The sequence below is a fragment of the Acanthaster planci genome, linkage group LG13, assembly GCF_054643075.1.
Source record: "Acanthaster planci isolate LZ-2023a linkage group LG13, COTS_SCS, whole genome shotgun sequence".
Lineage (NCBI taxonomy): Eukaryota > Metazoa > Echinodermata > Asteroidea > Valvatida > Acanthasteridae > Acanthaster > Acanthaster planci.
The window spans coordinates 12,238,915-12,253,991 of NC_141789.1; the positions used below are offsets into that span (position 1 = coordinate 12,238,915).

Consider the following 15,077-nt stretch of genomic DNA (forward strand, 5'->3'; position numbering starts at 1 on the left):
CGTTTTAACCAGGGACCATTGTCCACAATGACAAGTGTCACTTTCGCTCGCTGACTACTAATGAGTTGCAGGTTTAACAATGTATTCACTGCTGAGTGGGAGTCGACAAATTGCCAGAGTGGGTGCTTAGTGGATCCGTTATATGCATGTCCTTTATGCCAGCTAATATATCGAACTCGTAGTTATATTTTATGCTTCATAATTTCATAACAAATTAAAATAAAGCAGCAATATTAAGCATTTCTACGCCTAGTAAAATTTCAATCTTTCAATTATGCAATGTGGAGAAAAATTAACTAATTTATATGTTAATGAATATTAAGCAAACCAATCAATTTAAACGAACGGCTGAGAACTGAAAACATTTCAAACTTAGGTAATAGGTCTTGAGACATGTAAAACGGGTCGTATGAAAATTATCTGTTATCAATTTAGGTCACTTATTTCATTTTCAATATACGTGCAGGACAAAATGATAAGAATTAATGTGTAAGGCCTGGCATATTACAAGGAAATAAGGACCAACTTTTTCGTGTTAGTTATCTTTGGCATATGCTTCCCGATTCGAATTTTCGGATGTATATTCAGTTTTCAGGAAAACGTGTAAATGGAATGCATACAGAGAAACGAAATACAATTTGTTTTCATGGTAAAACGGCAGTCGTGCTTTCGTATCACCAAGTTAGTTTCCTTTGGAACAATCAGCATTATGGACCTGGTTGAGGACACTGAAGAGTAGGCCTACCTCCACAATCGCACAATCGCCAGAAGAACATCCTGCTCTGATTTCGGTTGAGTTCAATCTTAGACAGCCTTACACAAAACAGTGTCATGGTAAAAAGGAATTTGCATAATTAATACAGTGCTTGTGGAGTAGGTCAATTATTTATCATAATCACTACGGGGTTAACGAGCACTTTGATACTGAAAGACAGATGCAGAACACCAATTCAAACATGCCATATCACATCTAAATTGAAAACTTAAAGTTTGATATAGATGGTTAAGACACCACAAAGATTAAACAGCCTTTGCGCTTTGATGAATCTTAATTTGGTTGAATCAATTCGTAAAAGTCCGTAGAAATTAAACATACCGGTGATTATGGAGATTTGATTAGCTATACAGAGGAATAAATGGCGCAAATACGCACTAATCTGCACAAAAATGAAAACAATGCTATAATTGTGAAAAAAGAAACCCCGAAAATAATTTGAACCTGTTGTATAAATGAAAATGAACATTTTGGTTGAAACTGCTTTGGAAAATCTAACACACAAACACTTACTGAGTTTAGGTTAGACATTAAATATCAACAAAATCAAAGCTAAATCCTAATTCAGGAATTTACGGTGATCTCTGATATCTAATCTGTCCAACGTAAGTTCCAGTCACACTGGATTGTATGCCTGACAACCTCAAAGATCGTTAGGACTGGACCGGGTGTCTAATTCTCCCCGCACCGGCACTGCCGTCGGGGGTCTGACGAGGAAGAGACGAAGATAGCCATGAAATCACCCCTCTCCAATGAACCTGCAAGGCATAACATAAAGTGACTAAGGCACACTGCAGAAAACGCGTCTGAAAGTGCCGAAATACGTCTGTCGGAGATTATCAGACTTTCATTTTGTAAGGATTTTAAAAACTTTTTATTTGGAACCTACGATGAGAAGTTCCATTGGAAAAAACGAATGGTAAAAATCTTTCCGTTTGAGTAATGACACATCGGCAATTGGTTTACACATTATAATGCAATCAGTGGACAATATACACCCGGCCGCACTTCAGTTATTAGCAAAGATCTTATAGCGCCGCGTAGCGGCGCAAGATGGCGAACTTAACCGTAAATACACGTAAAACGTTGTAATCGCATGAGCGCCATTTGAGCAAGCGATACGCCTGTTTGCAATGCACATTAATGCAAAGGCGCAGGCGCCGCAGCAGGCACGTGCACCTAGTGAGCCTGCGCCGAAGCATTACCGTAAACTGCACAGGCAGGATTTATATTGACTTTCAGTCGTTCTGGGTTTTTGGCGCTGAGCCAACCCTCTCTGGCGTAATATCGGCCCTCCTATAGTGGTACAAGGGAGTGTAGAGCCTGTGCGTATATAGTGCCATTAGGCTTATAGCATATACCCCGTATATAGGCCTCTAATTATTACAATGATGTTGACCATGGAGCTGCGAATTCGCAAAGTCGACCACATTTCAACTCGAGAGAAAGTCTGCTGCAAACGTTTCATATATGACGTCAAATTCACTTCACTTTCACATAGTACATTAGCATGTATGTGCACCGGCCTTCGGGGTTGATAGCATAGCCTATATGGTTAACCTGCCTCCGGCAAAGCGCTCACATTTTAAAGCTACAAGTCCAACTTCAGGCAGGTCTAATCAGGCAAAGTCAGCAATGAAACAAAGATTTGCAATCCCTGTATCTCAGGTTATAAACTACAAATGTTTAAAAATACTTGAGGCCGTCGGCGCCATTTTGTCGGAAAAAGTTGCACTCTGCACTGAAACATCGCCTGGGTTAGATTTTAACCCAAGGAGGGGTAAAAACTGCAACTACCCAAATATGGGCTATGTTAACCCAACTTTGGGTTGAAAACTACTTCCTGTTTCAGTTTTTACCCACAATATGAGTGGATATTAACCGTTGTTTCGCTAAAACATCCCAGAAATTAATTTCAATTATTCAAATTGGGTTAAAACGACCTAAACTATTGGGTAGTTGCAGTTTTCATCCTCGCTTGGGTTAAATTTAACCCAAGTATATTTTTCAGTCTGGTGCCGTCATGAACCGCACGGGTTCAGCGTTGGGGCAAACCTTTACGAGTTCTTATGCTTACCAGTGGACCAGTTTTCAGCCGTCGTTGTATTAGAGTAGAGTATGGACCGGGGCTTGCGCAGATCGCATGGGGATCGGCGCCCAGGATCTGTGATCACCATAAGCCACCCTTCGCTGTCCTCGCTACATGGAATGTGTTCCTTGGTAATCAACCAACGGCGTGTCCCGTATTCAGTCAGCATCTGCTCTCTGGGATAAAAATATTCACGGGAGAAACCCTTCGAAGTAAGGATAACTCATTCCAGGAAACATTCTTAATCTTAGGACTTGATTCCCCGATCACGGTTTAGATCTAGAAGTCATTATCTGTCACTGAGGACAGGGCAAAAGGACAAAGTGACAAGCCTGCAGTTTAAACTCTGCTGAGCGATCATGGCTTTTACAGTCAATGTGCAAAAGCTTAAGATCACCTGGAATTTTATTGGTATTTCTTTCAATGGGCCTGCATTACATTGTCTTATTGAATAATAATTTAATATGTTTTTAAAGTGGTGTGTAACATCAGTGTAGTGCCGTGATATATACCCATTTGAATGAAATTTTCATTCAGTCTAAGTAATCAGATATAAACGAGGGAATACTAAATACAGTTAACGAATCCGGGAAATGTAGTCAAGTAGCTGTGTAACCAAGATACTAAGTTTACACATTGAAAATAATCATAAATTGCCGTGATTGATTTGTTTATTGCTTGGTTTTCTTCAGGTTAATGTATTTTGTTTGGGTGGTCCTAAACTTTTGCAAATGACTGTACATGTTCTTCATAACAACTTCTAACGTGTTGACGGTTTAGTCCATTATATTTCGGAGTAGCCTGTGAGACTCTTGCAAGAGTCGACTTGTAGTAATCGGATGGAGCTGGCTCACCCTTCCATTAAAAAGATGGCGTGGGTCGATCTGTTACTGAGATCAGTCCAAGGGGAGAAGATCAGCCGATAGTCGGAGAACCAGCTACGATCGCTGGCCGATTCGCCATCAAAGATGAGAGTGATCCTCTCTTTTCCGTCCTTGTAAATGGCGAGTTTCACCTTAAGGATCAATAGTTACAGCCATATTCAAACTTTGGGACAATGACTGGATTTGGAAGACGTTTCACGTCCAACGAACCTTAATGTGCGTTTAGGCCTTCAACCGAGGTAGAAATAGACCTCTCTGAAAATATTTTTTGAGATTTTCACTATTTGCATGTTACACGTGTAATTGCTGTCTAGGAGCTACTTCGAATGAAGTGGGCGTCGTTGTACTGACATGGTATCACACATACGAACAATAAAGACCTTCTCATTACGAAATTCATAAATGGCCCTGGCGGCAGAAGTGTGAGCGGGCCATTCAAAATCTACAGGAGTGCGACTTTGATGATCATTTTCTCTCAGGTTTTCTGGCTTTGTTCAGTTTTGTTCTTGAGAAAATTCCATTAAATCGTTTTTGCTATTGATTTCTTATCTAAGCGGGATTTTTAGTGCTCTAATGTGAAAAGACTTCACAATCGTGATTTTTCCTGTCCGCAAGCGATCGTCGTTTCTTAGTATGGCCCCCTTCCATCATAACTGGTATAAATTAAATCGTTAGTGTTCTTGGAGCCGAGCTGTGCATTTGTAAACACGTACTTATGTTCAATGTACATGTACTGTACGTACACAGCTTACCGTATCGAACAAGGTCACAGCTTGGAATAGGCTAATAGCGAAAGAAATGATACCCAGTTGTGGGTAATTCGGAGGCATTTCAGGTCAGATACTTTGTAACAAGGCTTACACGAAAACATTTCTGAAGGAGTGAAGGGGGCGAATGAGTGGTGCTGGAAAAGACAGAGCCTCTGTGTCCATAATATTGGGGTGGATGGTGCCTAGAAGGAATAAGTATCTTTATTATACAACATCACGAGAGGAAACCGGCTTAATTACGGCAATTTCTTGCGCACAGCAAAAAAAATCCCAATTGTAACGTCTTTTTACACAGCATTAGAAATCCCGATTAGATTCGAACTAATAGCATTTAATTGAGATTTTCTGAAGAAAAAACTGAACAAAGCCAGAAAACCTGAGAGAAAATGATCATCAAATTCGCACCCCTGTACCTTTTCAATGGCCCGCTCACACTTCTTGCCGCCAAGGCCATTTGTGCGCATGCGTGTATAATTATAAATTTATTAGTTGAAAGGTCTATTAAACACTCTTCTTGTGATGAAACTTCAAAAATAGTATTCACGTTTCGGGGCAACCATTCTTCTGAAATTACCCATTCGTGATACTTTGAAATAAAACGATGAATGTACATCACCTTATTGATTGACTGACTTGACAACCACGAGGCGCGACTGGTCTTGTAATTTCCGAGGAACTCGTTGTCCAGCTGGCGAGCGAGAGGGATGTCGGTGTTGATCGACGAGGGAGGAACTCCCCACAGCGGACCGAGAAAGCCGTCCCTCATCTTGAACACCAACTCCCATTGGTCTGCCTCTGTTTTTTTTTAGACATTTTGTGAAACGAAGGTCAACATTTAGTACCAAATGAATTAAGGGAGGAAATTTTGACGGTGCATAATCATCAATAGGTGGTCAAACTTGTTGATTTGGGCCCCACTTTCTTAGGTGACTGTGAACATAATCACGTTCATCTCAGTCTGAATATCAGGACTCTATTATCATATTACGCCTGCAAGATTTCAAGGATATGTCCTCATGACAGCCTCTCTGAAAAAAAGCTTTCCGTTGTTCCTTATGGCAATTACTTCACAGACAAGTAATTATTTCTATGTTTAAATGTAACCGATCTCTCCCTCCAATGACCCTTAGCGTTTCCGAAAATTCTTCCATTTTTCTACATTCTGGAAGAGAAGATTGAACAACTTGAGTAACTTGAGCCCCAAAACTACGATACTTGGACAGCTAAATCGTGATCTTACCCTAACCAGCATCGGGCACAAAAAACAACATATTTTTGCTGTACAGTCTTCCACCATCTGAGTTTCCCCAAGCAGTTGTTGCCAAAGTGTGGCTGACCGTCAGTGAAAAAAATTCTACCAAATGTGTTGACAAAATGAACCAGTTATCGGTGGATATGTGTACACACCTAATACGGGCGATTCACAATAGTGCGCCCCAAGAGTCTGCAACGTGGTGGCCAACGCGCGAAATTTGTCGACCCTTTCCGAACGCGCGCTGGGTCGACAGATTTTGCGCGTTGTGATTGGCCAACGCGTTGCAAACTCTTGGTGGCGCACTATTGTTCTAGGTAGTACAGACGCAAAATGTGGAAGGTTTGGGCAAGGATGTCGCAACGAAAGCTAAAACAGACCAAAGAGAGGTCCAGGGCGCCAGCGCTTATTTCCCATGAGTCTGCTCTCTGACCTGTGCAGTAGGCTGCTGGCTCGTCATTGCCGAGGATGGAGGGGACTTGGTCCAGTCCGAACAGAATGTAATCGCCGCAGTGGATCGCCCCAAGAATGATCTTCTGGTTACAGCAGCCATCTTCCTCTGAAAGTAATACAATAGGGGCGATTTGCAATAGCGCGCCTCCAAGAGTTTGCAAGGCTTTGGCCAATCACAACGCGCGAAATCTGTCGACTTTTTCCAAACGTGCATTGAGTCAACAGATGTCGCGCGTTGTGACTGGCCAACTTGTTGCAACGCCCGTGTTCAGGAGGCTAAACGGCTATCATTTTGTTTGGCTATAGCAGGACTTCTCTTCTGTTGAGGCACCTCACCAAGTTCCAGCTAAACCAGTTCTTCTGTTTCAGGTTTTGTTGTTTACGTACGATATTGCAAAAGGGAAGTGCAGTGTTAAGGCGCCTTTCAATATGTACGTTTTTGCGTTGCGTTCGGCCGTTAAAACCGCCCCTTACACAAGAAGATAAAGGACTGGAAAAACGAGACGGTTAATGCTAATGTTTACCGGTATTGATGCAGCCCGTCAGCGGTTTACGCTCGCCTGGCGTCTCTGGCAACTTGTCATTTATCCAGATCGGATAATGTGTGCCGCAGTAGTCGACTTCCACGCAGCTTGTAGCTATGTTTAGTTTGGCGCCTGTAAAAATACAAAAAATGAAGCATTTTGGGCATCGGAGGAGAATGTAGGAATCCATGCAGAATGGAAGAACTTAACTGCTCAGGCGATCGCAGGTTGATATGGAGGACAATGGAAAAGATGTTGATGAGTTTTACCACATGCATTGCTGGATGGAGCCAAGAAAGCTAGAGTTAGGTGCAATACACTTGCTGAATACCACAGAAACTACTAGCCAAAGCCTGCACATGACGATTAACAGAGTGCTTATACTGAGGGATGTACCTTTGTCGTCAGTCATCCGGTACCAACCGGGCTGTAGGCTTCGGTCATCGACAGAGCCACGGCCACTGTAACGGAGTATATCTGCGCTGCGTCGTGTGTCGGTTATCACTGTATATCTGCCCTCACGGCACGGATTGTGCAAGACTTTCCAAACAATCAAACAAAAAAGACAAGATCATTAACGGCAAAGGTTGCATCTATCAAAATCAAGCGGCGCACTGACTAGGTGCTCAATGCTATTTGAAATTTCTGGGACGAGGCTGTGTCTTGGATTTTCGGCATCCACTTTGTTTTGTAACTATAGAGATTTTTTACTGGTGAAGTGAGCAATGCTTGAAAATCTTACGTGGAGACCTGACGAAGACAGCTAGCACGTCGGCAGTTTCTACCGGACCTGAAGAGAAATAAATACACACTGCGAAGATAAAGTCGATCAAGTGGTGAGTTGGTGAGTTAGGAGTGAGACGCACGGGTCTCACGTAGGAAGAGGCTTCAACCTGACGAATGATTTTTCCATGTGCGAGTGTTTCCAGTCCTGGTTAATTCAGTCGGACGGGGCTGGGTCATTTAGGTACATTACTACCATTTAACGTCTCAGGGAAACGGCAAAGCCTCACTTTTTATCAAGGAGAATGTAGCCCAAGAACCAGCTCCTCAAACGACGGTTCTGTACACGTACTCGTTTCTGTAGCCTCTGCCGTACCTATGTCAGGGTATTGCTGCATCCTACCGAACCTATGGGCCTCCAGCTCTAACAAGAGAGGGCGCAATGTTTTTAGCAACGGAAGCTCCTTTATGGTGGGAACTGCACTTTTCTGGTTCATGAACCACTACGAAATGCACGCATTAAGGTCCCATATCTCATGCTGTAGCAGAGCTTGAAAATGCACTTTATTCCTCAATGCACTGAACCATAAAAATATTCATGAAATCAAACGAGAGTGCTATACCGACACATGTACACACCTTCGTCCCAGTTGACAGCTGCGTCCTGCCCACTGTACACAAAGTTCGTGAAGGCATTCCCCTGCCATAAGCAGTCGTCACTGTTATGGATGACCGCCAGCCAGCCCGATGAGCCCGGGCAGGATTCTGCCTCGATCTCCATCTTGTTAATGACGAACTGTCTTGAGTGTGAGCTGCGTGAAAACGAACACTGGACGGTTAAGCTTAATTTAAGCCTCGACGTTGTCTACGCATAGGTTTCTCGAATCAGTCTACTCTCCTGAATTGAGACCTCTCGATTAGACGTCAGAGTGTCTAAATGAAGGTTGAATTTGTGAACACTTCAATTTGAGCCACAAAATTATTCAACAGTCCGAGGTAGAAGCAGAGGCTTGAGACGAGGCCAAGATTTGGACAATGGCAAATGATCAAAATAGACCTGCAGGTCCACACTGTGTGTTTCAGAAATTGCCCTACACAGGATTTTCGTGGTAGCCATCTTGCAGGGCAGTCCTTTTGTTCAACAGGGAAACCTCCTTTTTACATACCATGTTGAATTAAAGACCTATCCCGCAAGATGGCTGCCACGCAAAGCCTCTATAAGAATGTCAATTCAGTTGCCCGGAGTATACACTTCAATACCATCCACGCCTTCGGCAACCATGCTCAACGTTTCATTGATAACAAGCCTTGAGCACTACGTGTTGGCACACATGTACTCAGTCAATGCTCACTGTACATGCATTCAATCATACTGCGTATGACTTTTGGCCAGTGTTCATTTCCCACGAATTCGTTACTGACAATTATGGAGCCCGACTCTCGAATGGCAAGTACGGAGGCAGACAGGGCATCAGACATTTGAAGAGAAGTTAGAGTTGTGCCATCAGCTTTAGTTGTCTCACTTTCCTTGATGACAGAAGTTTCTCACTCTGCGCCTTCAGTTGTTGCTCACCACAGTGCGCTGCGCCAGTGTTGACGGTACGTCTCCAGCCTGGTCCGCGTTGCTGGCCGATTGTTCCCAGTCGTCCGTATTTTTATACCACACTGTCTCACGTTGTGTGGTTGTAAGTTGTCCGAAACGCTTGCGTTGATAACTGCCAAGCAGGACCGCGTATGGTTGATGGGCTCATCGGGACTAAGCCTTGAATATGGGCTTCACCTAAGGCTGGTGAGGATAGAGCAGAACTGTTTAAGGCCGTTCGGTCTCATCTCATGTCTCCCTGGTACAGTGGCAGTTTTTTTAATATATGATTTCACTGTTTTTACTAAATGGAACTGCAACTGAATTAATGAACGGGCAAAGTGAAGCGCAAAACAGAGCCTATTTGTTTAATGAATGTGTGTTTAAAGCCGCCTTCCCGTATGAGCGTAAACCCCGGCAACAAGCGTTGCATATCCGTCAAACCGCTCCAGGGGCAATTTTGACGGCCCAATGCAACGCGGGTCGGTTTTTGTGTCTGTTAAAGGGAAACGCATGAACGCATCGTGTACGCAACGCACCCATAAAAGTACATGGAAAGGTGCCTTAATGTCAAGCTTGAATTTTAAGTCCTTTGGTGGGCGAAGTTTGCTGGGAGAATGAAGCTGCAAGAATGCGACACGAAGCAGCGACTAGTGAAGAACTGGTGTACATTCACGTAATCCTTAATCTTATAGCCTTCACTACACGGACATACATGTATATAAGAATACATCCACGCGTCCCCGTGAACAATACCAGCTATGTGCCGTATAGACGTGTTCACGGTTAATTGCAGAATAGACCTTCACAGGTCTGTTCGCATATTAATCTCCCATAATAGCCACAGACAATCACGCCTCAAAGCATGATGCAAGCAATAAAACGCAACGTTGACAACGTAGGGAGTATGAAGGACTGGAAATGAAGATTACGCAGGGAAGACGAAGCAGCCTATATCACACGACATAATAGCGACCCTCAAAGACATCAACTATCAACTGACAATTACTGAGCGTTGACAAGTCGTCTAATAACTGTGTCCGGATTAGAAAATCACTTCCTTTGTCTCCATGATGTGATTTCAAAACAGCTCATTGGTATCAGTTCGCTTCAGAATCAACTTCGGAAAAACGACCGAGTTTCAATTTTTAAATGCCAGCTCGGAGAAAAGACTACTTCCAGGGGCAACCTGACAGTGCGTGTAATGGCACTTGGGATTGGTTTTCTCAGTGACAAAGTGCAACGCATCAAAGTCGGGTTTACTCCTAACTACAAAATGTCCCAGGGGGAAATAACGTTCCTTTAGCACTGAAGCAAGAACCAATAAAGACAAAAAGGAGGGGCTACAACAGACACCTTTCGAACGTTGAATGTGGCAATATTGGACGCACCTTCCAAGACTAAAATGAGAGTAGGTAGTGTTTATCTTCATGTCCTTGTAGGGCGTCTCCATGATTCGCTCAGGTGAGAACCAGCTGAAGCGGTCCGACCCACGACCGTCGAATATGAATCGGCGCACCTCAGTGTGATTACCCGTCTGTACAGTCGATATGACGTATTAATTCAGTCTCTCGACCAATCAGGGAACCGGATATTTTGCCATTTTGACATCTCATCAGCATAATTTATTTAGAGCCACGTGAGTTTAGTTTGAGTAGTCAACAAGTCCTGACCAACAGACCGTATTTGCGGAGAACCCAATTTCAGTTGTATTCCTGAACGTATTGTATATGTTTGAAACCCTTAATGGGTGATGTTGGGGGTCGGAATGAAATCGTAAAATAGAGTTTGGTTCTTTAAATTTAACGTTGGGAATCTGACTGAAATTGGGTCTCCCGCGAATATGGTCTATTTGTGCAAGAGGGGTATTCATCATTCAACGTGTGGGTGTTCAACAAAATACAAAAAATGCTTTTTGTTGCTGATTTGCTCTTTCCATTGCACTTTTGCTCATTTCTTGCTCACTGCATTGCTCATGAGCAATGAAATAATAGCAAAGGAGTATGGGATGAGCAAATGACCACCGATATTAACAAATGAGTAATGGAAAGAGCAGTTATTTAGTTTGTTGTCATTTGAAGATCACCCTTCCAAGACTCGACATGAATACTGTTTCTGCGGTCAACCTCATTACGGTCACTTTTGTCACGGTGATGAAGCTGGACGGAGACAACGAAGCATGTGCAATTATGCAGATGCAGAGGACATATTTCAAATGAACGAACTTTATAATTGTCTCAAGGCTATTTCCTCTGGACATTCTGATGTAGAAAAATCCGAACCCGATGCTAAAACGCAAAGATTTGAATCGGGAATTGAAAATTATTAAACTGAGAGTGAAGCTTAGCATTTGAAGAGGGTGATTCGGAATCCCAAACGGAGGTAGAGGTTAATGAATCGTCAGATCAAGATGAGTATACTTTTGGCTTGGCAGATAATGCCGCCTATCTATACTGGTTGGAAGAGGTTGCAGAAAACAACTGGAGACATGTGGAGTGAAAAACAGGAAATGGGCGTCAATGGAGGTTGTGAATGTAATCTGCTTTAAATGAATTCAAAACACAAGCCTTCAATAATGGGGAAAACTTACTGATGGGCTGTGTTACAGCACGGTATCCACCTTGAGCAGTTTAATGAGCTCTACCAGTGAGTGCTTGATCATTTTAGGAGATTTCATTATTTTTGTGCGTCAGTGAAAGCATATGTGAGCTTATAGCATTAGTTAAGGCTCTAGTCAGTTGCATTTTTGTTTGTTCTATACATTCAGACGGTTACAGCAGACATCCTGTGCGTATATTCCACACACAGCAACGAAAAATACTGCACGCACATCTATTTGCAGAGATTGTGAACAAGTATGGCATTTTTTTAAAACAGGGATCAAAATGACTCAAGGTGCAAACCACTAGACCGAACGGGACTGTAATGCTCTTTGGGATGAAAGATTGAGCTGGCTAGAACTTTGTACCAATGTTCAGACCATTCAGACAGCAAGCCACCCAAACATTAGTCACAATTAACAAGCTAATTCATTTCCAATAAGCTGAATACTGTTGTTCAGTGGCAGTTAGACAAGGTTAATCAGTACACTTAATATTACCTTTGGGTCTTTTAGTTGATGGATGAAGGAGATAACGGTGGTTTGAACAGTGGCACTCTGCTCGTTGTTAAGGTTACATCATGGCTTTGTGCCTAGTGAGTACACACCGCACTGATGTTTTCTTGAACCTGGGCCCGCACATCTTAAAACGGCATGCTATTCGTATTAAGAATGCGTACCTTGCTTTGGTGGATTTGGCGACAAAGGAGATGTGTATTAATAACTGTGTTACACCTCGATTTACGGACGGAAACCTTGTGCGTCATAATTGAAGCGCCATTTAGTATACGGATAGAATAGCGTGAAAACCCAAACAGTTCTAGAACAATAAACCTCGCACTCGACCAAGAGAGGGCGCAATTTTGCAGGCAAACGAGTTTCCTTTGCTTGGAACAGTACAAACGACTATATGGAATGTATGCAGTACGATGGCATCGCTGTACAAAATAAACGCTCCCTAACAACATACGGCTCTTTTCAACCGGGGTTCTTCTGTGCAGGGCGGATACCGTGCTGTAAGTTCCACCCATCGGTGAGTTTTTCCACTTTGCTAAAGGCTTGTGTTGTGAATTAATTTATTGTGAACAACCCTCGTGCATGTTTGCACGAAAGGGTGAGGACCTGTTGGCTCCTCAAACTAAGCTCATGTGGTTCCAAAAATTATGCTCCTGAGGTGTCAAATTGGCCGAAATCCGGCTTCCTGATTGGTCGAGAGGCTGAAATAGTTATGTAATATCGCCTATACAGACAGGCATCATTACTCACGTCGAAGTCGTATTTGTAAAGAGACAGTCGGACCTGGGGATTGTCAATGAAACAATGTTTAATAAGGAAGATTGACAGCTTTGGTGGGTATTGTGACATTATCAGTTTCTAATTTCAGAAAATCAGCTGTAACTTATCGTTTTGGCTGCTGCCCCTGCCTCATACCGTCATTACGTCTTTAAAACATACAACACAAAGGATTATCATGGAAAATGATGATTTTAGTGTCCACATGAATGGACACATTCTTTATTCTTGATTGATCAAGAGCTTGTCCCATGAGGTTGGCTCAATTCTTTGCCATCACGCTGTGCATGGCCAAAAACATTACTTGTACATGTAGTTATTTTGGTCGTAGATGTACTCCTTTTATGGCAAAACACAAAGTAGGCTACTCATTTCACTTTCATGATCCACACTGGATGGCGTGAACCAGGCATAAGCAGGCAATACAAAAACCTCTGCTTACGCCGAAAGACCCGAATGGCCGCGCATGATTGGGAGATACGCGGGCGGCGCTAAAGTCAAATTAACTATGTCGGCAAGAGAGACCAAAGTTTGATCGAACCTGTTGCACATGCAATCGATCCCAGTCCTCCACCAGGCTGCTCTTGAAGTGCTCTGGAAACCACGGTGCCGTAATTTGGGCAGTGTCTCTGTCCGCATTCCACGATTCATGGGACGCCCACAGCTCGTACAGATTCCCGGCACTGTAACGTGAAGACGAGACGCCCCTCAGCACCAGATTCCACTCGTTAAAGCCTTTGTCAAAGGTAACCAAATCAGAGCGAGATAACAGTACATGTACAGACTTTCACTTCGCCGTTATTGTGGCCAGAGCTGCACCAGTAAAGAGAGAGGCACCAGCTCCAGATTTAGGAAACAAAATGGCTGTTCACTACGTGTACAGGGCCAAATTCACGGCGCTGATTGCCGCAACCGAAAAAATCGGCGCTTATGATAGAGCGGAAAATTCCTTGCTGACGCAGTCCTATTTCACGGCCGAAACAAATTCTTGTTGATTTGTCATTGCGCATGCGTGTTTTGCAATCGTCTGCTGAAAAACATGTGTTTGCCGACTGCTGCGCGGAATAACGGAAGCCGAAAGTGAAACACCGAAGAAAACTTCTCCTCGCTTAAATTACTAGTGCAGTGCACATTATTCCCTCAACCTTTTACAGTTAAGAGCGGCAAACCATTGAGGCCCCTTTAATTTGAACAAAATCAACGAAGAGGGATTATTGTTTCGGGTTCAAATCTGCATCTGGCCCAAACTTGTTTTGGCGAAAAAATTTCACGAGGATTTTGTCGGTCGGGGATTATGCGTAGGCCTAATCTTGTTTCTTCAAAACGGCGACGTCGGCAGCGCAGCGGCGACCGCTCGCCATTTTTGTTCTCCTTTGTGAACATCGAATCGAATCACAGTCATAGTTTTTGCCTCGCTAACTGTGGCTGGCCGCCACTACAAAACTACAAAATTATTTTAAGTATGATAATATCGAGGGCAGATCCAGACCCATGTTTTGGGGAAAATTTTCTGCGATGGGGGTGGGGAAGATTTTCTGAATTATTTTCTTTCTTATAACTTTTCATTGCACTTGTAATTAGGTTCAATTACACGCTTTGGGAAGAATAAGGAAAAGAAATCTTCCAGAAATCAGTTTCTCTCGTTACGTTTCATAATGCCTCTCTGGATCCGTCAATGACTGTCGAAGACGTCTAAAATACGTGCTTCCCTATCCCGAATGGAGAAAAATTACATTTCGAGACAAAAGCAGTTTCCAGCGAACTTGTTTGCTGCCCATTGCTAATTGAATGCTTGCAAACCAAACTTCAAAGAAAGGTCTATTGTGACCACCGTCTGGCGACCCCAGTCTTGCAGGCAAACGCTGTAGTCTGCAACCAGACGCTAGTTCGTCAAACCCATTCTGGTGTGAGTGCCTACCGGTGCAGTAACCTGCGGTCCGCCACCCCATGCTTTTCAGCTGCGGAAGACGGTAGATGAAAAAACTACCGCAGTTACGGATCAGCACCTTGATTTGCTCGTTGCAGCAACCGGGCTCGTCTGTAACAAGAAACAGGTTAAGACAAGGAGAGAAAAATGACTTTGTTATAACTTGAAACAAGAGCTCCATCTGCTTCCACTGCCGTGTTTAGACT

The 15,077-nt window shown here is 43.3% G+C and overlaps 1 protein-coding gene across 2 annotated transcripts in view; it reads right to left on the reverse strand.

Moving 5' to 3' along the window:
• Nucleotides 1-37: 37 nt before the first annotated feature.
• LOC110983420 (uncharacterized) overlaps nucleotides 38-15,077 on the reverse strand; it is a 93,794-nt gene continuing 78,754 nt past the window's right edge. For both annotated transcript variants that reach the window (XM_087144759.1, XM_022242668.2), the window contains exons 12-24: nucleotides 14,863-14,982; nucleotides 13,486-13,679; nucleotides 12,918-12,950; nucleotides 10,444-10,589; nucleotides 8,110-8,282; nucleotides 7,490-7,537; nucleotides 7,144-7,287; nucleotides 6,748-6,879; nucleotides 6,204-6,329; nucleotides 5,135-5,313; nucleotides 3,719-3,879; nucleotides 2,853-3,040; nucleotides 38-1,533 (exon numbers count right to left, since the gene is read on the reverse strand). In XM_087144759.1, coding sequence (XP_087000885.1) covers nucleotides 1,448-1,533; nucleotides 2,853-3,040; nucleotides 3,719-3,879; nucleotides 5,135-5,313; nucleotides 6,204-6,329; nucleotides 6,748-6,879; nucleotides 7,144-7,287; nucleotides 7,490-7,537; nucleotides 8,110-8,282; nucleotides 10,444-10,589; nucleotides 12,918-12,950; nucleotides 13,486-13,679; nucleotides 14,863-14,982 — 1,730 coding nt within the window. In that variant the 3' untranslated portion in view covers nucleotides 38-1,447. The remainder of the gene's footprint in view (nucleotides 1,534-2,852; nucleotides 3,041-3,718; nucleotides 3,880-5,134; nucleotides 5,314-6,203; nucleotides 6,330-6,747; nucleotides 6,880-7,143; nucleotides 7,288-7,489; nucleotides 7,538-8,109; nucleotides 8,283-10,443; nucleotides 10,590-12,917; nucleotides 12,951-13,485; nucleotides 13,680-14,862; nucleotides 14,983-15,077) is intronic.